Source organism: Anarhichas minor, unplaced genomic scaffold (assembly GCF_050575085.1).
Source record: "Anarhichas minor isolate MPS153535 unplaced genomic scaffold, ASM5057508v1 ptg000017l, whole genome shotgun sequence".
NCBI lineage: Eukaryota > Metazoa > Chordata > Actinopteri > Perciformes > Anarhichadidae > Anarhichas > Anarhichas minor.
The window spans coordinates 4,460,024-4,484,783 of NW_027466463.1; the positions used below are offsets into that span (position 1 = coordinate 4,460,024).

Genomic DNA, 24,760 nt, shown 5'->3' on the forward strand with positions numbered 1-24,760 from the left:
AAACCTGAGCCAGCCCTAACTATAAACCTGAGCCAGCCCTAACCGTAAACCTGAGCCGGCCCTAACTGTAAACCTGAGCCAGCCCTAACCATAAACCTGAGCCAGCCCTAACCATAAACCTGAGCCAGCCCTAACTATAAACCTGAGCCAGCCCTAACTATAAACCTGAGCCAGCTCTAACCATAAACCTGAGCCAGCCCTAACTATAAACCTGAGCCAGCCCTATATAAACCTGAGCTGGCCCTAACTATAAACCTGAGCCAGCCCTATATAAACCTGAGCTGGCCCTAACTATAAACCTGAGCCAGCCCTAACTATAAACCTGAGCCAGCCCTATATAAACCTGAGCCAGCCCTAACTATAAACCTGAGCCAGCCCTAACTATAAACCTGAGCCAGCCCTAACTATAAACCTGAGCCAGCTCTAACCATAAACCTGAGCCAGCCCTAACTATAAACCTGAGCCAGCCCTAGCTTTAAACCTGAGCCAGCCCTAACTATAAACCTGAGCCAGCCCTAACTATAAACCTGAGCCAGCTCTAACCATAAACCTGAACCAGCCCTAACTATAAACCTGAGCCAGCCCTAACTATAAACCTGAGCCAGCCCTAGCTATAAACCTGAGCCAGCCCTAACTATAAACCTGAGCCAGCCCTAACTATAAACCTGAGCCAGCTCTAACCATAAACCTGAGCCAGCCCTAACTATAAACCTGAGCCAGCCCTATATAAACCTGAGCTGGCCCTAACTATAAACCTGAGCCAGCTCTATATAAACCTGAGCCAGCCCTAGCTATAAACCTGAGCCAGCCCTAACTATAAACCTGAGCCAGCCCTAACTATAAACCTGAGCCAGCTCTAACCATAAACCTGAGCCAGCCCTAACTATAAACCTGAGCCAGCCCTATATAAACCTGAGCTGGCCCTAACTATAAACCTGAGCCAGCCCTATATAAACCTGAGCTGGCCCTAGCTATAAACCTGAGCCAGCCCTAACTATAAACCTGAGCCAGCTCTAACCATAAACCTGAGCCAGCCCTAACTATAAACCTGAGCCAACCCTATATAAACCTGAGCTGGCCCTAACTATAAACCTGAGCCAGCCCTAACCATAAACCTGAGCCAGCCCTAACCATAAACCTGAGCCAGCCCTAACTATAAACCTGAGCCAGCCCTATATAAACCTGAGCTGGCCCTAACTATAAACCTGAGCCAGCCCTATATAAACCTGAGCTGGCCCTAACTATAAACCTGAGCCAACCCTAACTATAAACCTGAGCCAGCCCTAACCATAAACCTGAGCCAGCCCTAACCATAAACCTGAGCCAGCTCTAACCATAAACCTGAGCCAGCCCTAACTATAAACCTGAGCCGGCCCTAACCATAAACCTGAGCCAGCCCTAACCATAAACCTGAGCCAGCCCTAACTATAAACCTGAGCCGGCCCTAACCATAAACCTGAGCCAGCCCTAACTATAAACCTGAGCCAGCCCTAACTATAAACCTGAGCCAGCTCTAACCATAAACCTGAGCCAGCCCTAACTATAAACCTGAGCCAGCTCTAACCATAAACCTGAGCCAGCCCTAACTATAAACCTGAGCCAGCCCTATATAAACCTGAGCTGGCCCTAACTATAAACCTGAGCCAGCCCTATATAAACCTGAGCTGGCCCTAACTATAAACCTGAGCCAACCCTAACTATAAACCTGAGCCAGCCCTAACCATAAACCTGAGCCAGCCCTAACCATAAACCTGAGCCAGCTCTAACCATAAACCTGAGCCAGCCCTAACTATAAACCTGAGCCGGCCCTAACCATAAACCTGAGCCAGCCCTAACCATAAACCTGAGCCAGCCCTAACTATAAACCTGAGCCAGCCCTAACCATAAACCTGAGCGAGCCCTAACTATGAGAGTTATCTAAAAGGAAAGTCTTAAGCCTACTCTTAAATGTGGTGAGTGTGTCTGCCCCCTGGACTGAAACTGGAAGCTGGTTCCACAGAGGAGGAGCTTGATAACTGAAGGCTCTGGTTCCCATTCTAATTTTTAGGACTCTCGGAACCACAAGTAACTGAATTCAGAAGGTGCCAGGGTTACTTGTGGTTCATAGGCTATCATTGCCATAGCCTATGTTGTACTAGCCTTGCGTTACAAACTGGAGTAGCCTACTTGATGTTGTCTACGAAGACACAATGAAAGTATATAAATATAAATTGATGGGATTGAAATACTTTTAGGTTTGTGATGATGTGTAGACATAAGTGCCAGGAAAATAGAATATAAAAGACAGCAGGTGTTGGTTGTCTTGAGCAGATAATTCCTAATTGGTCAAAATGAGTTACCCTGCTTTCACTAGAATAAGCAGTTTGGGACCTTTTTTTGTTTGTGTCTCTGCAGATATCCTTTGACAAACAGACCTAAATGAATTAGTGCCTCAGACAAATAGATTAACCGTAGGTCATGAAAGACAGGCAGTATGCTGCTGCTTTGGATTGCATCATGTTTGCATCTTATTATTGCTTTGCCTGTGAGACAGGCATAACCATTTCCAGGAATATGAGAGTGTGGCTGTGGTCACAAAAAGCCATAGACTTGAATGAGCTTGCCGGATACTTTCAGTTTCATTTCTCTGTGGCTTGGCTCAGAACGAAACTCAGTAGGAAAGGAGGAGGTGGGAGGAGTTTAAAAGCTAAAACAAGAAGGTTGGTGGCTAAAACACAGCAGTTCAGCCTCTGGGAGCGATGCGCAACAGACCTAGTCATTTGAAAGTATAGGTAAGATCTGATCTCTCTCTTACTTTACATGCAGCTTTGTACTGTTGACTTTTATCCATGAGCTATATATTCTCATATTTCCTATATAATGTTCATGCCATGGTCTAACTTAATACGATTTTATTTTTGACAAGCTGGGGTGGTATGGGTTGGCAAGTGTAAACCTGTTCAACTTGATGGTATCAATGCAAACATTATGTCTGTCAGAATCAGCTTTATTGGCCATGTATGCATACGCATACATGGAATTTGACTCCGGTTTTGTCCGCTGTATAGTCATAAATAGACAACAATGATTCATTGGGTGTGCCTCTGTTGGAACAGAATATAATCCACCGTGACCAAGAGCTGTCCTCTCTTAGTCGATTAGTCGACTAATAAGTTGTTTTGGTATTAGTCCAATAAAATGTCTCCAGTAGGACAGATGTTCTTAATGCTTTTTTCATGCTGAAGGACTTATATCCAAGAAATGTATGAACACATCTCTGATAAACAGGACATTTAAAGTGGTGCTTTTGTGGAATTATTTTGTTTTACAGATCTCTCGATTATATCAAGTTATTGATAAGTCAATAACTTGACTTGACAGCAAATATTCGCGAACAAACTGACAAGACAAAACCCCAATCATCAAGAAGCAGAAAGCTGGGATAAACAATTCCTCTTGGCTGACGTAAATGATTATTGTTGAGCAATTTTTGTATATCAACAGTTTTTTTAGAGTAGAAAATTCGGATTTACTATCTTTGTCATAGAACTTGAATGCAGCACACGCTAGCTAGGTTGCCGGCTAACCCAGTAAGATAGTGAGCATCTTATGAGTTTCACTTCTTCATTTTAGACCATATTGCACTTAATTGCAGCTGTGTTAACATTGCGAGACTGTGACACTGGCTATTAACACTCGTTATTAATTGACTAATATGATTAATTTTGAGTTACATTACATCAGGACACTTCTGGTATTATTTGCTAACGTTAGCTGGCATAGCAGGTTCGCTAGCTGTAGTGAACATTGGATCTACATTGCCATGTTTATCTGCTTCAGCACAGACACGCAGGGTGTTGTATATAAACGAAGATGTCCACTCGTCAACTGCAACTAAAGGGAATTGTCTGGCACAATAACAGGTAGCTGGATAGTCAGTCAGTCGTGCTTAACCAGCCATTTCAGTTAGTGTTGCTGCTATTGAGTTTGCTTGAACATAGTTGGTGGTAACAGAAACTAACGTTACGTTTGTTTCTTTAGATGCATGCGCTTTCTACTAGGCGACGAGAAAATAGTAACTTCCATAACTCCCCCACATTTTACAATATATTAATGCAACCGCTAATGTCAGAAGTGGGACATTCTTACTAACATTACGCTGTCATCTTAGCTGTTAATGGAAGACAAATGGAATGAAATTGAGTTGTATTTTCCACATTTATTTTAGAGCAAATACAATCTTTCACGGCTATATATAATGCTTCATTCCGACTGCTAAGTACAGTTTTTATTCAACGTTACATGTGATATTGTTAAAGTTACATTTAGTGTGTGACTTTTCACCAGGAAGCATGGGAGACAGTAGGCATATAATACATGCCAAGCAAAATCATCACTGCCTGCTCTCACTGTAGGTGGGAAACGTCTGTGTGTGTGTGTGTGTGTGTGTGTGTGAAAGTAAAATATTCTTGGTCAGTGGGTGTCACAAGCCTGTGTTGTAGGAAGTTCAACATGTTATTGAACCTTGTGACCTAATATTTTGACTGATTAGTTGCATTACTGATTAAGGCCTTCTGTCAGTCACGTTCTCATCACTGTTCTCTCATGTTCTTGTCCTCGTTATCAGTTGCAGTGCTTTTCCCATGCTGAAAGCTGCAGCCCTAGCTGTGAGGAGAGAGGAGATGTGATGCACTGACCACATCTCAAACTGAACAACATACGGTATGTTGTCAGTGGCTGTTACCAGTGACCATAATCCTTCAAGATGGGGTTTTCTTAAATGCACACAGCTGTTTTCAGTGGACTATCTTTGTAACTCTGGATGATTTTGTCTTGAAGCAGAATAGTTAACCTCATTGTATGAAATCAGTGTTCAGAGACTGTGGGTCAGAGTTGCATGTAATACAAGAGAACACTGTGCAATGTGGAGTCAAAAAGAAGGTGGCTTTACTATTATAGCTATAATAATAATAATACATTTTATTTATATAGCGCTTTTCAGAGTACTCAAAGACACTTTACATTAAAATCATCATATATCAAAGCTATACACTAAAAACATAAAACACACAATAATGGTCACACATTAAAAGCAGTTTTGAAAAGGTGGGTTTTGATTTGGGATTCGAATATGGAAAGGTCAGTGCAGTCTCGAATGTGTTTGGGGAGAGAGTTCCAGAGGGAGGGGGCAGATATGGAGAAGGCTCTGTCACCCCATGTCCGGTGCTTGGTCCTGAGTGGAAGGGACAGGAGGTTGGCATCAGAGGAGCGGAGCCGACGGGATGGAGTGTGGTGGTGAAGCAGGTCGGTGAGGTAGGAGGGGGCCTGATTATGGAGGGCTTTGTGAGTGAGGAGAAGGATTTTGTATTCGATCCGTTGTGGGATGGGGAGCCAGTGGAGGTTCTGGAGAACAGGGGTGATGTGGTCACGGGAGCGGGAGTGGGTGATAGCTATACGATAACTATTGTGCTGTGAATTCCTCAGTGGTACAGAAGTCAGTCATTCTGCTCAGTTGGCAAGAAGGAACCAGCCAATTACCCAAATAACTGGAGTGGTAGATGTGCTCACATGTGACTGTTGTCACAACACAGTTATCCAGGGATTAGAAGTGCCAAAGTTACATTCTTAAGGTCTGTTTTGTTTCCTCAGGAAATTTGTTTTTACAAGTGACTGGGCAGTAACTGTATTTGCACACATGGTTTATTACACAGCAGTTGATGAATCAGCTGGGTCCAAGCATGTAATGTGAAACTCAAAGTTAGTTTCTTTCCCCTCCCTTTACCAGTCACATCACCCCCCAGGCTTCTCTTGTTTTGTTTTTCCTTCTATTTTGTCATTGATGTGCCCTTATAAACCAGTTTTACTTACTTTTAATTACCGTGTCTTCTGGTAAATATTTGATCAATAAGTTTGTGTCTCTGCAGATATCCTTTGACAAACAGACCTAAATGAATTAGTGCCTCAGACAAATAGATTAACCGTAGGTCATGAAAGACAGGCAGTATGCTGCTGCTTTGGATTACGTCATGTTTGCCTCTTATTATTGTTTTGCCTGTGAGATGAGGCATAACCATTTCCAGGAATATGAGAGTGTGGCTGTGGTCACAAAAAGCCATAGACTTGAATGAGCTTGCCGGATACTTTCAGTTTCATTTCTCTGTGGCTTGGCTCAGAACGAAACACAGTAGGAAAGGAGGAGGTGGGAGGAGTTTAAAAGCTAAAACAAGAAGGTTGGTGGCTAAAACACAGCAGTTCAGCCTCTGGGAGCGATGCGCAACAGTCATTTGAAAGTATAGGTAAGATAGAGCTGATCTCTCTCTTACTTTACATGCAACTTTGTGCTGTTGAAACCGACAACAATAGACAACAATGATTCATTGGGTGTGCCTCTGTTAGAACAGAATATAATCCACCGTGACCAAGAGCTGTCCTCTCTTAGTCGATTAGTCGACTAATAAGTTGTTTTGGTATTAGTCCAATAAAATGTCTCCAGTAGGATGGATGTTCTTAATGCTTTTTTCATGCTGAAGGACTTTCATCCATCCATCCATTTTCCTCCGCTTATCAGGGGTCGGGTCGCGGTGGCAACAGGCCAAGCAGGCCGACCCAGACTTCCCTCTCACCGGCAACATGTTCCAGCTCATTCTGGGGGATCCCGAGGCGTTCCCAGGCCAGCTGGGAGATGTAATCCCTCCAGCGTGTTCTGGGTCTTCCCCGGGGTCTCTTCCCAGTTGGACGTGCCTGGAAAACCTCCAGTGGGAGGCGTCCAGGAGGCATTCTAATTAGATGCCCGAACCACCTCAGCTGACTCCTTTCGATGCGAAGGAGTAGCGGCTCGACTCCAAGCTCCCTCCTGATGACCGAGCTCCTTACCCTATCTCTAAGGCTGAGCCCGGCCACCCTACGGAGGAAGCTCATTTCGGCCGCTTGTAGCCGCGACCTTGTCCTTTCGGTCACGACCCAGAGTTCGTGACCATAGGTGAGGGTAGGAACGTAGACCGAGTGGTAAATTGAGAGCTTTGCCTTCCGGCTCAGCTCCCTCTTCACCAAGGCGGTCCGGTGCAGCGCCTGCTTTACTGCTGCAGCCGCACCGATCCGCCTGTCGATCTCCTGCTCCATCTTACCCTCACCCGTGAACAAGACCCCGAGATACTTGAACTCCTTCGCTTGAGGTAGGCACTCCGTCCCCACCTGGAGGGAGCAATCCACCGGTTTCCGGCAGAGCACCATGGCCTCAGATTTGGAGGTGCTAACTCTCATCCCCGCCGCTTCACACTCTGCTGCAAACCGCCCCAGTGAATGCTGGAGGTCACGATCCGAGGAGGCTAACAGGACCACATCATCTGCAAACAGCAGAGAGGCGATCCCGAGACCCCCGAACCTGATGTTCTCCACCCCCAGGCTGCGCCTAGATATCCTGTCCATGAAAGTCACGAACAGGACCGGAGACAAAGGGCAGCCCTGGCGGAGGCCAACACCCACCGGGAACGTGTCTGACTTATTGCCGAGAATGCGGACACAGCTCCTACTGCAGTCGTACAGAGACCGGATCGCCCGTTGTAATGGGTCCGGCACCCCATACTCCCGCAGCACCCCCCACAAGAACCCCCGAGGGACCCGGTCGAAAGCCTTCTCCAAGTCCACAAAGCACATGTAGACTGGTTGGGCAAACTCCCAGAACCCCTCCAGTAGTCTTGCGAGGGTAAAGAGCTGGTCCACTGTTCCACGGCCGGGACGGAATCCGCATTGCTCCTCTTGAATCTGAGGTTCGACAAACGGTCGGAGCCTCCTTTCCAGCACCCTGGCATAAGCCTTCCCCGGGAGGCTGAGTAGTGTGATACCCCGGTAATTCGAGCACACTCTCCGGTCCCCCTTTTTGAAAATGGGAACCACCACCCCAGTCTGCCAGTCCATGGGCACTGATCCCGACTCCCATGCGACATTGAAGAGGCGTGTCAGCCAGGACAGCCCAACTATGTCCAGCGCTTTCAGCATCTCAGGGCGGATCTCATCCACCCCCGGCGCCTTGCCACCAAGGAGCTTTTTGACTACCTCAGCGGCCTCTGCCAGGGATATGGGTGAGCCTCCCCCTAGATCTTCAGGCACTGCCTCCTCTGCAGAGGACATGTTGGTCGGGTTTAGGAGTTCCTCAAAGTGCTCTTTCCACCGCCCGACGATGTCCCCTGTCTGGGTCAGCAGTCCCCCCCCCCCCCCCCCCTGCTGAGAACAGCCTGGGGTAAGCCCTGCTTTCCCTTCCTGAGCCATCGGATGGTTTGCCAGAACCTCCTTGAGGCCAACCGAAAGTCCTTCTCCATGGCCTCCCCGAACTCCTCCCATGCCCGAGTTTTAGCATTCGCGACCACCGCAGCTGCAGCCCTTCTGGCCTGCCGGTACCTGTCAGCTGCTTCGGGAGACCCCTGGGCCAACCAGGCCTTGAAGGTCTCCTTCTTCAGCTTGACGGCTTCCCTCACCTCCGGTGTCCACCACCGGGTTCTCGGGTTGCCGCCACGACAGGCACCGATGACCTTCCGGCCACAGCTCCTAGCGGCCGCGTCCACAATAGAGGCTTTGAACATGGTCCATTCGGATTCCATGTCCCCAACCTCCCTCGGGATGTGTGAGAAGTTCTTCCGGAGGTGGGAGTTAAAGACCTCCCAGACAGGGTCCTCCGCCAGACGTTCCCAGTTCACCCTCACTACACGTTTGGGCTTGCCGGGTCTTTCCAACCGGTTCCCCTGCCATCTGATCCAACTCACCACCAGGTGGTGATCAGTTGACAGCTCTGCTCCTCTCTTCACCCGAGTTTCCAAGACATACGGCCGCAAATCAAATGAAGGACTTATATCCAAGAAATGTATGAACACATCTCTGAAAAACAGGACATTTAAAGTGGTGCTTTTGTGGAATTATTTTGTTTTACAGCTCTCTCGATTATATCAAGTTATTGATAAGTCGACCAAATTCAATGAGTGGAAGCAGGGTAGGAAATTTACATATTTTTTGGGGGACAATTTTTGCCCCCACTGACTGAAATCCAGGGGCATTTTCAAAAAATTGGGGGCATTTTTTTAAACTTGTGAAATAATATTTAACCTTTGTTCAAAATAATAAATATACTTATTTAGGCTTACAGTATATGAGCAATTGTCATCAAATGGCAATAATAAGACTATTAGGCAGTAGTCTACAGATTCAAAGTGTTTTCTTAGATTTTTTTAACAAAAAACAAACGTAAATCAGACAATCATATTCAATTTTATTCTTATTTCTTTGTGGTTATTTATTGTTACTACTTGTTGGCATCTTATTCTGAAAACCGGATGTTCGTCTGAAGAAACCGGATGTTGTCTCACGTTAATCTTTCCGTTGACTTTCAAAGTCCTTCGCTCGCTCCCGATCTGTGCTGTTTGAATGAGTTTACCGTGAATTTCAGGATAAAGGTGCACTACAATTTAAGTGTCTGCTGAGTTGACCGCAGTCTCGCAGTCACAGGTCTGACACTGAAGCGCTCCATTTATTTATTCATTTAGAAAGTTCGGGGGCATTTTTTGCCCCTCTCCTAGTGATATCAGCGGCAAAATGATATTTCTTAGGGGCGGTTTTGCCCTTTGCCCTCGTGTATTTCCGATGCTGAGTGGAAGTCTACTAGAATTCTTTGGTGGAGGACTGCCCTAAACCAAGATACTGTATATACTGAGTGAGACATTTTGCAGTTGAAAAACAAAATTGGCAATGCTCGCTGGAGGTATGGTGCCACTGTTACTACAAACATATATTTACCATTGCTGTGCCATAATTTATTTTTACCGATCAGGTGGCATACAGTATATGCTAATATTGGCCGATATATAGGCCCAGACATTAGACTCTAAATGTCACCAGTACATTTCAAACAATACTTAGCCCATTCATATACAGTGTTTAGGTATCTGCCTCCTCTTCTTCTCTCTCTAACAGTAAGGATCATTCTCTGTTGAATTTGTGTGTGTTTTAAACACACTACTTAAACCCAGTGGCGGGCCGTGCATTTTATACCTGGGCCTTCTGTGCTGTCCTACTACAGTTGAATTACCTCCTAATAACCTCATTATGACGCAACAGCTACGGGTTATTATTTGTTTTGTGTAAAAGCCGCATATTCACATAACACTGCAACATTTGACAAGTGAAATAAAATGTTACATGAAGCTCAACACCTACAAAACACTAACTGCAGAGTGCAGATACATGAATACGTGCATGACAGGATGCTTCGTCATTAACGGACAATGCATAGTCAAAATCAACATAATTAACATAATGACAACAAACTCATAAGAACCAGTCACATATATTTATATGACAACAAAGCATGACACATCAATCCAGCAAACCTGCAGCGGATCCACGCATTCCACCACACAAGAGCACGAGACATTAATTATTATTCATAAAAACGACACGATAGACAAATGAACAGTAGTAACGTTACTGCAGATGTAAAAAAACAAACGCAGTTTGTCACTTACCGAATGCTGTTCACTGAAAGACAAAGTCCATCCTCCTTTCTTTGCTGACAAAGAGTTTAATCCTACGGTTGTACAGAACATCGTTTCAGTTCCAGTAAGAAGACCTTCTCGATTCATGGACAGTGACAGTCGAGCCTCCCCAGTTGTATTTCGCCGGTCTGCGGCGGCCGGTTCGATCCCGGCCGCGGCCGGTGAAATACAACTGGGGAGGCTCGACTCCAGCAGGCATCGGGCCTCTCTCCTTACATAGAGACATAGGGGCTGAATCTGATTGGATAAAAGCTCTCCTTAAAACAAGCTGCACTGGAAGCAGAGCAACTGAGGAAGACAGGAGCTGTGCAATGAGAAAATAAGCTAATGGGAAAAAAATTATAATACATGTAGTGTATTTGTGAAAAAATATTTAATTATAAAATAGCTATAACTTTGTGATTCTGTTTAGGCCAGCAGAGAAGGCTTAGCTGGCCCTGACGCCCACCACTGCTTAAACCACATGAATTGCATGGAGCTTCTTAGTAAGAGCACATGCTACTGGTATACTACTTTTTAGGGTTTTTCTGTAATTGATGGTCTCTTTTCTCCTTTGACAGCATCACACAAAATGGAGAAGGTTCTGGAGAATATAGTGGCCATGGTGAAGGAGCACCCAGCTGGGATCCCCCTTAAAAAGTTGGCTGTGTTTTACAGCCAGACATACCGCAAGAACCTGACTTTAACCTCCCTGGGCATCGACTCCATGGCTAGCTTGGTGGCCTCTCTGGACAGGGATCTGGTTGTGGAGGGGGAAGTGGTTCGTCACAAGACCCACTGCCGTTCAAGGCGGGCTGGAGCCGGGGCATCGACAAAAGCTACAGAAGACAGCAAGAATATGGAGAGCGTTTTGGAAGATATAGTGGCCATGGTGAAGCAGCACTCAGCTGGGATCACCCTGAAAAAGCTCTCTGTAACCTACAGCCAGACATACCACAAGAACCTGACTTTATCCTCATTGGGCTTCGACTCCATGGCTAGCCTGGTAGCCTCTCTGGACAGGGATCTGGTTGTGGAGGGGGAACTGGTGTTTTATAAGTACCGTCATCGTGATAGCTGTGCTGGCGTTGGAGCTGGAGCTGGGGCATCAGCAAAAGCTACAGAAGAGAAGATTGAGAAGGTTCTGGAAAATGTTGTGGCTATGATGACAGAACACCCAGATGGGATTCCTCTGAAGATGGTGGCTATAGTCTACAGTCAGAAATACGGCAGAAACCTGGCTGTAGCCTCTCTTGGCTTCAAAACGATTTCCTGCCTGGTAGCATCTTTAGAAGGAGATCTAGTTGTGAGGGAGGAAGTGGTGTTCCATAAGATCCACCAGCCTCAAAATCAGCCTGTAGCTGGGAAGCCAGCAAAAGCCACCGAGGACATCAGGCCCGCTACACCACAGAGAACTGAAACACTTATTGGGAAGACTAGCGCTACCCCAAGTGCTACAGTACCTCAGGTGGATACCAGCCCTTATTATGTGCCTCCCACCACCTCTTTATTCTCCACCCACTGTCTCCCGGTTAACCCACTCTTTACTGCGTCCAAGCCAGCGGAGAAGTTGACCCAGCAGCAGCTGTACCAGAGGGTCATAGAGGTCAGTTATGAAGACAAATATATGCACCACAGAGTATTTTTCTGTCAGGTTGTGTACTCTGTTAGCATTGGTTTCTAATGTATATCTGATCACATTTGACATGAAAGCAACAATAATGCAATAGCACTCATTTAACTTTAGCTAGTAATGACCCGGACAGCTCATGTTTCATCCGAATGTGTTGCTAAAAGTCGACATTTCACATTGGCTAGACATGGGGTCCAAGATGCTACTGAGGCTGGCGCTAGCTTGTTAGCAAGTCAAAGTCACAATCCAAATGGAAACCCCACAACCAAAAACCTTTAAGTCTTTAAAAGGGTCAATAATATATAGTTGAATTTGTTAAAAAGGCTCATTAATATCCCAAACAGCTGGGCACTAGTTTTAGAAAACATTACTCTGTAGGAAGTTGTGTATTTGTTCGGGCCTATTTTCAGTCGCAGATTAATACACATTTGGTGTATTAACCTTAAGTATTAGTATGTAGGACTGGATCAAAATAAACTCTTGAGAATTCAAAATTCTACCATCCTCATCCTATATCTAATGCCCAATAGCACGTTTCTGCCCTCGGCCCACTCTAGCAGGATAAGAGTGGGCCAAGGGCAAAAACGTGCTTTTGGGCCCCGACAGCGTCGGAAATACACGAGGGCAAAGGGCAAAAATGCCCCCATAATTTCCTCTAATAATAATGATAATTTAATGAACTTGTCAAAAACATCGTAGCCTATATGACCCAGTCCAGTTGCCATAGAATGGTTTTGATTTTCGCCTTGACTGATGTTGCGTGTGCGTGAAGAACCAAACTTTCTAAACAAATAAATAAATGGAGCGCTTCTTAATCAGACCTGTGACTGCGGTCAACTGAGCAGACACTTAAATTGTAGTGCACCTATATGCTGAAATTCACGGTAAACGCATTCAAACGGCGCAGATCGGGAGCGAGCGAAGCGAAGGACTTTGAAAAGCTAGCGGAAAGATTAACGTGAGACAACATCCGGTTTCTTCAGACGAATATCCGGTTTTCAGAATAAGATGCCAACAAAGTATACATATTGCATAATGGGAATTAGATTAAATGAATTATATTCACATAAAGTATAAAACATGCTACCTGCATCTCGTGAGTTAAAGGGAAAATACACCTAAATTGTGCGCAAAGTGTCTTTATTCTTTGATTTGAGGGTTGCTAATGAATAATACCTGACTGACAGTCAATTAAGATATTTTACTAAGTAAAAACTCTGAACTGAATTTGTACCTTCAAATGGCACATTTTTTTAATTTTTAAGGTGCTATAAAAATGTTTTTCTCAAAAATTCCACACAATGACTAATGCATATGTTCAGGACAAAAATGGGTAATATCACAATATTTGAGGTGCTACAAAAATATCTTTCTCAATAATTCCATACAATGACTGATGTATATGTAATCAAGGCATCGTTGACTTAATAATTGTTAATAGTTGTTTAAAAAATGTAATAATAACAATAAATAACCACAAAGAAATAAGTATAAAATTGAATATGATTGTCTGATTTATGTTTGTTTTTTGTTCAAAAAATCTAAGAAAACACTTTGAATCTGTAGACTACTGCCTAATACTCTTATTGCCATTTGATGACAATTGCTCATATACTGTAAGCCTAAATAAGTACATTTATTATTTTGAACAAAGGTTAAATGTTATTTCACAAGTTTCAAAAAGTGCCCCCAATTTTCTTTAAATGCCCCTGGATTTCAGTCAGTGGGGGCAAAAATTGCCCCCTAAAAAATATGTAAATTTACTACCCTAGGCCCCGATGCCTAAGAACCATTCACTGGTTTTCTGATAATGTTAATAATGTAATGTGGGTGACATAACATTTCCGCTACTTTGAAATGTTGTGGAACATTTTGAAACAAAAGCTTTAAATGTCTTAAGTCAAAGCAGTTCAGTTAGAAGTGGCAGACACAGACAGATTGCTAGAACCGGGGGCATGGTGTTAATACTTAAAAAGGTCAGAAAATTAAGATTTGAGAAAAAAAATATTAAGCTAATAACTTGTATATAGTGGATGTTTGAGCATATCTTTAACATACTCATCTAAAAACTGACCCTTGACATTTACAGCATGGAAAATAATTGCCACTGTCTACCTTTGTACTGTATGCAAACCAGCTGGCCAGTAAAAGTTTCTTTATGTGTTCCAGGTGATTAACAAGTACCAGTTGAGAGCTCCATCAATGGACCATTTACAAACCTGCTATTTACAGCTGTTTGATGCACAGCTTCCTATCACACAGTACATGTCTCTGTATGACAGCTTGGAAGCTTCTTGCTCTAAGAAGCTTCCCACTCAATCTGAACCAACAGCAGATCCCGAGGCTGTTGTATTGCAGTCAACTGCAGGTAGCCAATCATGACAACATTAACTTTCATGCATTAAAACAAAGATTGTCACTTCCGTACTTCTAAAACCAACATGTTTTGACATATCCTTCCACAGTAGCACAGGATCTTACGAGAGAGCCTGAAGTAGAAAACCTGCAACAGTCCATTGTGTCCAACTTCCTCTCTGGCTCTGACTTCCCAGTGCTGGGGGCAGATGTGAGCTCGACCAAAGAGAAGAAGAAGAAAATTAGAGATGTAACCAAGAGAGAGGGCAGTGCCGCCATCTTTAGAGAAGCCCATCATGCCCAGCTGAGAGAGGTCCATGGTGCTAATATGAGGGCAGTACAGGCTATGGAGGAGGATGAGCTCACAGGGAGGAGGAACAGAGTCCTGGATCAGGATTCGGTCAACAGTCTGATGGAAGATGTGATACGAGACATCGCCGCAGAGGGAGAGCTGGTCACCAAAGAGAAGGTGAGGGGGAAGAGGACACATCTACTGACTGCTAACGCTCTTCTGTCTGTATGTTAAATATGAAGCTAGAGCAAGCTTAGCTTAGCATAAGGAAGAAGCACGGGGAAACAGCAACCCTGGTTCTGTCCAAAGGTAAAAAATATATCAGCTCACCACCACTTCTAAAATTTAACTAATTTAGTTTAATTCATTCAACAACTCGTACAACAACTTAATCCTGATGTCTTTGTTGGTTGCCTGGCAACTTCATAGTGATGACAAGAAAGGAAGTCACTGCACCTGGCCAAGAGATAGTTCCAGCATGTTACTACAGCTTTTTATACTCGCCTCCTGTCTCTAGTGGTATCTATGAAAACGTGTATTGTTTACATCCATGATTGTTCACTAGCAGTCACCTCTTTCCTTTGCTGTTGTATTATAGCACCTAATACCGTCAGTGAAAACTGTCATTGCGTAGCTCATGTGCTCCTGCGCATATGTGTGTTCTTTTGCAATACAAACACTACAGTGACCCCCTCCCAAAAACATTGAGTGATAAAAAACTTCACATTGTACCGTTAAGTTCAAGTTAATAGCTACAAGACTAATGGTAGCTGATGGGCAGATTGGTGACTGTTCTGGGGATCTAACATGGGCCCTTTAGCTACTAAAAGGTAGCTCACGTATCCTATCTACTTATTTACTACTGAAGTGGCTAAACAAACTAATGCAATGTATCTAATTTCCTCATTGTCCTCGCTGTATCCAGGTGATATCCAGGGTGTGCAGGCTGATGCAGATTCCCTCTTTGGATGCAGGCAGGATCAAACCCTGGATGCTTCCGGCTTTAACAGATCTTCAATACGTCATGAGAGAGATCAACATGTTCATAGAGGTTGGCACACATGCATTTCCTAATACTTGTTTTGACATGGATGTTTGGTTGCTATTGAAGTATTCTCTCTCTTTCTGTCAGTCTAGTCTAGCAGTGACATCCATCTGTACCTTGTATGAGCTGGGCCAGTCACTGGCTGGACTGAAGGACAAGAAGCGTTATGAGGAGCTGAACCTGGGGCCCCTCTGCAAACTCCCCCTCATCCACCGCATGTTCAAGATAGACAGTAACACTAAGGATGATGACATCAACCAGATTGAGACGATTGACATCCTAAAGGTAGGACTCATATTTGATGAAACTGGTACTAAACATTCACCAACAAATATAGTGTAGATTATACTTTGTTAGAGCTTTGCATTCAAGCTTTACAGTTTTATATTACATAATCTGAGTCCCTTTTTGTGTTTGGACTATTAACTGTTGAACCAACAATGTTCTCTGCTGGAAAATGAAAACATGTTATTTATCACATGCACCAAATCAGTAATACCCAACAACTCAGAGAATAGGAAAATAAAGTATAAAAAAGGGCTGTGTTCCATACTTGGGTTAGTAGGCAGCACGGGCTCATTTCATTAAAGCAGCACAACAGTCTCAGAGGCTTTCCCCACACATGTTTCTAACCAAGTGTGCCATGATGAGTCCACAAGCACTCTTTTTACACCTCACAGAGGTATACAGTGTCTGTTCTGAGTATGTCCTCATGCCTCTGTGTGGATGGAGCCACTTCAAAGTCACGTTTGCAGGCCAGCTATCTCTGCATGGTGGAAAATTCGGGTCAAGCCCTAGTTCTATCTCGTCTGAACTTTTCATTCTTTTGCCTAATGTGTCTACTCTGTTTCCATTGTTTAGCAAATTCGTGTGTTTAGGAGGCAGCAGAACAAGCCAAAAGTAGACCTGGCTGAGTTTATGAAGTATCTGGCCGACCACTACAACTGTGACTCTCCCTACGAGCTGGGTGTCAGGATACACAGCATCGGGCTGCCCATTGCGGTAAGACACACAACCCACTGCAACCTTCCGGGGTAGTTTACTCCTGAGTTATGTAATTGTACCACAACAGTGTAACTGGTATCTTATTTCACCTTATGAGTCTGTGTGTGAGTGACAGAATGTGATCCTGGAGGTGTTTTTCTGTCTGTAGACAGATTTTGTCACCGTGACTGTATCACAACTGTGCTAGATACAGTTGAGACAATCAAAGGGGTGTAGTTGAGATCAAAACGATGCAGAGTTAGAAGATGTGTGTGGTCCAAGTGAGGGTGCTGGAAGGTAGGAAGTGGGGAAGGGGCTGAAGCAAAATGGTCTCTAATTCATCCATCCATCCATTTTCCACCGCTTATCCGGGGTCGGGTCGCGGTGGCAGCAGGCCAAGCAGGCCGACCCAGACCTCCCTCTCACCGGCAACATGTTCCAGCTCATTCTGGGGGATCCCGAGGTGTTCCCAGGCCAGCTGGGAGATGTAATCTCTCCAGCGTGTTCTGGGTCTTCCCCGGGGTCTCTTCCCAGTTGGACGTGCCTGGAAAACCTCCAGTGGGAGGCGTCCAGGAGGCATCCTAATTAGATGCCCGAACCACCTCAGCTGACTCCTTTCGATGCGAAGGAGTAGCGGCTCGACTCCAAGCTCCCTCCTGATGACCGAGCTCCTTACCCTATCTCTAAGGCTGAGCCCGGCCACCCTACGGAGGAAGCTCATTTCGGCCGCTTGTAGCCGCGACCTTGTCCTTTCGGTCACGACCCAGAGTTCGTGACCATGGGTGAGGGTAGGAATGTAGACTGAGTGGTAAATTGAGAGCTTTGCCTTCCGGCTCAGCTCCCTCTTCACCAAGAAAATTGATTTTTCTCGTTTTTTTTTTAAAACTCTGCAGTTATTTTCCTTTTCACTATATCTGATTGAGTAAATCCCTGCAACAGCAGTACTCTTATTCAGTTACATAAAAAAAATCACACAGTCACTTTAATCAGCAAGTGGCAAGGAAGACATGGGAACTTAGCTTGGGTCTTAAGGAGTTGCTGCATTTATTAACCAACCAATAGCCTGAACTGTACACACACAGCACTGCTACGTTCAAAGCTATAGTGTTATGCTAACTTCATTCTCACTGCCACACACAAGCTCTCGCTCTCTTGATCGCACACTCGCTAACATTACACACACAACCTGCGCACTGAGTTATTGCTTAAAGGAGTTTGATACTTCTACAACACATTTTGGTTCAAAAAACATAGAGACATTTTCCCAATGCTAAAGCCAGACAGGGAGTCCACTTAGGTACAGCGGGCCGCCGGGCTTTCAATAAACCCTGCTTTGTTTTTATAAAACTTGAAACTCTCAGCTTGTTTAACAATCCTTCTCTGTCCCCTTCAGACCATACTGAAGGTGAGTCGATGTGAACACTCCATCATGGAGCAAGCCAGGGAGCTCATCCAGAAAGAGCTGGAGGAGGAAACCTACGAGCGGCTGAGAAAGATAAAAAAGAGCGTGTTGGAGCCGGTGCAAGGAGCAGGTTCCTTCTCCTCCACAGGCAGCCTAGACCTCAGGAGACATTACGCCTCCATGCCGGCAGCCGAGGTGTCGCTGGCAGTCTTCTCAAACGCAGAGGGGGTGTTCAGTCCCAAGATGGCTAAGGTGGGTTCTACACACTGACAGGTGTATTCTGTTAATTTATCTGATGCTTGTTCAGCAGCATCAGACACGGTGGCTCAGTGGCAATGTGGGGTTTTTGTGTCGAGGCTTTTGGGAGCTCATTGGTTGGTTCTGTGTCCTTAAATTGCTACTTTAAGCTGCTGGGTGTTAATTCTGCTAAGCCTCCCACCATGAGCCTTGAGGGGATAACAAAGAATTACAGAGCTCCTCTCCAGTTCAACAACAAAATGTCATCCTTAACCCTGCTGCAGTAGTTCAGTCTGTGGGGACTTAGCTTGGGAACCAGAGGGTCACTGTCGAGGGCACTGAACCCTCCAACTGCCTGTCCAGCCCCCCCGCTCTGACATCTCCATTAATTCATCTGCATAGTTCTTGTTTGTGCATGTGTGTGTATTTCAACCCTGTGTGTGTGTGTGTGTGTGTATAATGTGTAAGTAAAAGTGAAAGTGATCGCCCTCGTGGATCAATAAAGTGTTTCTTCTTTCTTCTTAATCGTTAAGGAATTCAAATAAAAGGTTCATTTTATCTAATAAATTCTGGCTCGACATTAGATTTGTGGGTTAACTCTTTATGACAGTCGTCTACTTGTACATGTTCTGAAATTATCTTTATCCAACTTATCAAACATAGTAGGCATTTTTAATAATCATGAAGATGGATGGATGATGATCCATTCGTGTATCCCCCTATCTGGAGGTTACACCATCACGAGGAATCCAAATTGTCTTTGCTGACCTAGAAGAGTTTTGAACATAGCTAAATAATAAGAAAAGAGAAAATACAGAAATACAGACACCACTACACACTTCTAGTGGGTCAGATGTGATATTTTTCTCAAAAGTCATTTGTAATGCCATGTCTGTGACACATACCTTTGTTTAATTTCCAATCCAGCACGTCCAGAGCTTCCTTCTGCAGGTGTCAGGTAACCGGCTGGCAAAGGCTCTGTTTCAGCTAGCCATCTGTGGAGGCTCGCTGGCCGTCCCACTGGACCTGGTGCCCAAAGACAAGGCACCCAACACCACAGAACAAACTAAGAGTGAGGACAAACCCACCACCTCCCTCCCCAGTGAAGGTATTAATGCAGGATATAGTGTTTCTGCCCCACATATGAACTAATCTGATAATGTCCTCTTGATGTGTCTGGTCCAGACTATGATAGTCTATGATTTCTTTGTGTCTCTCAGCCAAAGTGAAGCAGTACCTTAAAGACAGCCTGTCCTCTCAGAACACAGCCATCACTTTGGCCCACATGGCCTCTTTGGAGAGAAAGTTGACCAAACACTTCCAGGTCAAAGATTTCCTCTCTTTAGAGCAGGGCAACTTTCTGGAGTTCCTGGTTAAACACGTTCAGGTACAAGTTTTTTCATCTCAAAAGCCTTTTATTTTGTTTACTGTCAGACTGTTAGATCTCCTGATTTTGTCCTCAGGGATATGATTCTAATTCATCCTGTCTGTGGTTGTGTGCAGCTGCTGCAGGACACACTGGGCTCTACTTTGCTTCTGGGCAGCGGCAGCATGGAACTTACTGGTAGTGGTTTCAGACCCACCAGACAAGATGTGTTTGAGTTCATCACACAGTGTGGGGACATAACATCCACTGATACAGATGAAGTGAGTCATTTAAAGGCACACACGCAGCTGTTAAAACATATACCTTTTAAGTACTACAACAAAGCTCTTCATTTTCTCTGTTTCCCAGTATAATAAATGTTCTAGCAGGTGACAGGAACATTAAACATTCACCTTCCTTTTCCCAGCTCTCCCACATTGAAACAGCACTGAGAGCCCACTACAGGGTCCGGGACAGTCGGGACCTCGGCTACGGCACTCTGCAAATGCTGGCTGGCCTGGTCCAGCGTCAGAGAGGGCTGGCTGGAGGAGGGCTGAGCCAGGTCTACTACGAGTCAGCCCTGTTTGCCAAACACAGCAAATTGAGGTTAGCAGTTTTTTATCAGACGGACAAAATAGGGAGGTACGCATGGGACGATTATCCTGGTTTAAATATTTGTGATTAACGATATTATCCCGATAATCATCAAAATATGTTGCTCTAAGACAAACAGCAATCGCTACACCTTACAATTTTCATTAAGGAACTAGTATTGTTATTGCATGTGATATATATCTTTTAGGAGTGAAAATCCTTTTTTTTGGAAAACAAACAATCTTAAAGGTGATTACAAGTCTCCATGAATAAATACAGGGTATATAAGAAATGCTGGGATTCAGTTTTTTCTTACATGATAATTCCTGTATTTTATACGATGCAGCATTTTCCTAAAAACAACAATATAGAGGTTCATACAAAATAATCCCTCTCAATCAATATCTCAATCTTATTTTGCTGTGTTGGTTTCTGGGCAGTGTGTATGACTCCAGCCAATAACAGCACATCTGAGGTCGGGACTTTATCAAAACGTAGCGATCAGGTCCTAAAGCTATTTTTTTATTGCGATCCACGATAAAACCGTATATAGTACCATCCCCAAGAGAGAACAATGATGAGTCTGAAATTTGTAATAAAGCGTAATGCACTCTGATGCACATGGTTTAAAAGCAGCATGATGATACAGAATATCTTCATGGTCAAGGACAGACATGAAGGTTGATGGACATCCTTTAATTCTATACTAGAAGCCTAGTTTGATTTTTACATGATGAGTCAAACGTTGAATATGAATCTTGAGTTTCTGCTGTCCAGCCAAATTCGAATGACTCAGCAAGAGTAATGTGAGTGCCATTTAGAGTTTTAATGGCAGGAAAGTCAGTGTCACTGGTGGAGGTGGAAAAAACAATGTTCTTTGTCAGTTCTGCATTTATAAGTAGTCTATGATTAAGGAGTGATAATTGGAAAGCATCAAAGTCAGACTGAAGATGAGTCAGGGCCTGGGCTACTTATGAATTTTTATTTATTTATTGTTGACAGACTGACTGAATGAATGTGTATCTCGTACACTGGAAGGTGGCTTTTATTTTGATGTCAGTTCTTACAGTCCCTCACAGTAATTCCTAGTATATACATGTACCGCAGAACAACGTGGGTCTAGTTTGACACTCTTTTTTTAAAGTAGAGACTGCCGTCTTCTATTCCTGTTTCCAAACTCAACGCGTAATCTCGGTTTGGCTCTTCACTCCTTTCGCTCTCTCTAGGCTCTTTCCCTGTTCCCTGCTCCAGATACAAAAACACACGCCTCATACGTCACACACTCGCCCACTTCTGTTGGCAGCTTAAAAGAAAATTCGTGAAAATTTGTATTTGAAGTTTCCTGGACCAGGCATACATCAAGAATATTCGATTTATCAGCCTCCCCAACATATAACTGAACATCCAAAGTTTTGTCCTCATCTATGTACTCCTGTCTCCCACATCCCCCCTGTGAACAGTGCAGAATGTGGGGGTGAGGCAGTGGGGCGCCTAGGGGAGATGTCCAAGGCCCAGGCCCTGGCCAGCTTGCTCTCCTGCCCTCTGCTGGAGGATTTAAGTGAGTGGAGTCAATGGGAGCTGATCTTCAAACCACTTCATGGCTCCCTCAGAGATTTCATCGAAAGAAATGCAGGTAGGATGTGGCTGGATCATTTCTAGATAAATGTACTACACCTCTTCCTGCGCTGTGAAATTTTAATTCTGCTCTGTGTTCCTCAAGCATGCCCATTTGATGGAAGAAAAATGTAGTAAATGTTTAATGTTTTTGTGGGGAAATATGGTTGTTTTTATTTACTAAAACAGCAAATACAGGCCTGGCAGCATTGGAGGTGACACCAGGTTTGCTCCTCAGGATCACCACACACACAGGTGACAAGCATTTCTCCAGTGCCACTGTGATCCTCGACCCCGTCGGCACAGCCGGCCACCTCCTGTCCATGGTAGTTGCTGATGGGATCGTCAATGCTCCCACTGCCCTCCTGGCCAATCACATGCAGAGCTCCCTGGCAGCAGCTGTGGCTAAAGAAGGTAGTGACGCATCAGGACTGATTTAAGTTCACCTTGTTTAAAGCTGGAATAATGCATTGTATTTTGAGTGCAGCATGTGTGTGTCATCATTACTGATATAATATTTGTGTTCCTTAGATTTGTCCCAGGCTGAAGAGGATGTGTCATGTTACACTAGAGTGGCCAAATTCCTCTTGGCATGTTTGACACGAATCCCCACTAGAACCTGCCAGGCGCTTCTCAAGCAGGTCAGTCACACTACACTGGAGAGTTCAGGATCTAATCACATAGCTTTTGTTTTACCATTTACCATGTTAAGTTAATCCCCTGGCTCCTTAAAGAAGGCTCAACAAGAAATAGTTTTTTTCTTTTTATATATGTCGATACTCAGAGTGTATAAGTAGGAAACATTCTTCAGCAAACAGATCTTTCTTCACTTTGTTTATTATTTTTCTCATTTAAGAAACATTATAGACAAGGTGTGTGTGGTAAATACATTTTATAGCAAATGAACAATACAACAAATTCACAGCTGCTCAAGTCTATATGTTATGAAAGGTTGCCATTCACTGCTTAGATTAGGTCCTCGTAGAGCAAATCTTACCTTCAGCTTCAAAAACTGTAGTGTATCTCTAATCCGAAGTTGAAAGGAGGAAGGGGTAGCCTGCTTTCAATTGCGTAAAATGAGTCTTCTGGCTAAAAGAGTGACATGAGCGATGCAATTTGACTGTTCCTCAGGAAGATGATCAACCAAAAATGGCTGTAAGAGGAGTTAGATCGATTGGTCTATCAAGTATCTTGGATAGGGCATCAGAAATGGAGGACCAGTCACCAGTCAGTTTTCTACATTTCTACATCTATTCATCAACCGGATACAGAGATTTCAGACTTCAGACAGATGAAGTCTGTGTGCCATCTTGAATTGAATCAGGCCATGTCTGGCATATACTGATGAGGAGAGTTTATCTGACCATCATCTGTAAATTGTACACTCAGATCAGCCTCTCTCCGATGCCGTCTGCTTACATGAATGTTTCATATATAAAACAGACATTGTGTCTTTGAGAGATGGAGCTGTTGGGAATAAATAATTTATAGGCTGCTTTTCAGGGATTGCAGGAAACGATCCTGTGTGGTTACGGGCCCGATCCAAAAGCAATTCAAAATATATATATATTTTAAATAGTGCTCTCTGCATATCAAATTTAGATCCTAGCTGATCAAATGAGGCAAAAACTTCTTCTGTGGGTACACCCACCTTCTGCTATTTGACGGTGTTTGTCTCATATTTGTATGCATTTTGAACACTGGATTAAATGAATTGACAATAAGCATGGGTTATTTAGGTGGGTACCCATTAGGTGGGTACAGATCCGTAAATTAGACAATACTCTTCTCATGCCAGACCTAGAGGGAGCCATTATGAAGCGAGGGGGGAAACTGATGATTTGCTACAATCTGGGCACAGAGCGAGCCAGCCCCCCAGCCAAAATGTTTCTATATACGTAGAGACTGACAGACTTGGTGGTGGAAGTGTGGTGCGAGATGGAGCACAGCTTTTAACAAACAAACACAAAACGAGTGGGCAGCTTTAGCCTGTCAATTTAATCTGCTCGCCTAAATTGCTGAGGTGGTTATCAGTCTTACGGTTGTCATGTCAACTGTTTTTTTACTTACTGCAGTTTGTGTTAAAACTCTCCTCTTTACATTAGACACAGGATTAAAGCTAACTCCTTTCACAACATAATTGTCGCTATTGCAATTATGACAACATACTTTCGGTAATCCTGATCTTTGACATGATTCCTGAAACTTCCAGGTGTTTCTGGAGCCTTTCTCTCGTGTCTTGGGCCAGGCCAAGACAAAACAGGTCCTGATCACTGTGGCCCAGTCAGACCCGAGGCACATGAACTGTCTGCATCGGCTGGGGATCCTCCTGGGCATCACGGACTGGGTCAAAGACTACCAGAAAAAGCTGAAACCACCACAGAGCCAAAATTGTACCACGTACACAGCACCTGTAGAACAGGCCAAGGTCAGAATACAAGTCAGAAAAAAAATTGAAAAACAGTACTTTTTATGCTTTTAATGAGTCACAATAAGTCTCCAATTAACGTTAACTCCATGAGTAGATTAACGATTTGCCAAAACGAAACTTGGCTGAAGTCTGGTTTATAGGGCTATCCACAAAAGAAATGTTAGTGGACTAAGACCAAAATGAGCATTTAGTGGATTTATGGACTTATCGGAGGCAGCCCTACTGGCTTGTGTGCTCCCTTTAGCTGGTGTCTATAGTCAGCCAAAGACACCACAGCACAACAACGAGTGGAATGTTTTGGGGTTCCCACA

General features: G+C 44.2%; 1 protein-coding gene across 3 annotated transcripts in view; it reads left to right on the forward strand.

Annotated features, from left to right (window-relative positions):
* The first annotated feature begins 2,677 nt into the window (after nt 1-2,677).
* LOC142951478 (uncharacterized) overlaps nt 2,678-24,760 on the forward strand; it is a 53,141-nt gene continuing 31,058 nt past the window's right edge. Inside the window, exons 1-17 of one of the 3 annotated variants that reach the window (XM_076093031.1) lie at nt 2,678-2,771; nt 4,607-4,701; nt 11,078-12,102; nt 14,299-14,497; nt 14,595-14,953; nt 15,702-15,827; nt 15,909-16,106; nt 16,683-16,823; nt 18,199-18,459; nt 19,372-19,552; nt 19,665-19,831; nt 19,948-20,091; nt 20,238-20,416; nt 21,865-22,037; nt 22,208-22,432; nt 22,550-22,659; nt 24,231-24,446. In XM_076093031.1, coding sequence (XP_075949146.1) covers nt 11,089-12,102; nt 14,299-14,497; nt 14,595-14,953; nt 15,702-15,827; nt 15,909-16,106; nt 16,683-16,823; nt 18,199-18,459; nt 19,372-19,552; nt 19,665-19,831; nt 19,948-20,091; nt 20,238-20,416; nt 21,865-22,037; nt 22,208-22,432; nt 22,550-22,659; nt 24,231-24,446 — 3,693 coding nt within the window. In that variant the 5' untranslated portion in view covers nt 2,678-2,771; nt 4,607-4,701; nt 11,078-11,088. Of the gene's footprint in view, nt 2,772-3,600; nt 3,903-4,606; nt 4,702-11,077; nt 12,103-14,298; nt 14,498-14,594; nt 14,954-15,701; nt 15,828-15,908; nt 16,107-16,682; nt 16,824-18,198; nt 18,460-19,371; nt 19,553-19,664; nt 19,832-19,947; nt 20,092-20,237; nt 20,417-21,864; nt 22,038-22,207; nt 22,433-22,549; nt 22,660-24,230; nt 24,447-24,760 lie in introns of those variants that run through there. The other 2 variants (XM_076093033.1, XM_076093032.1) reach the window with 2 other exon arrangements.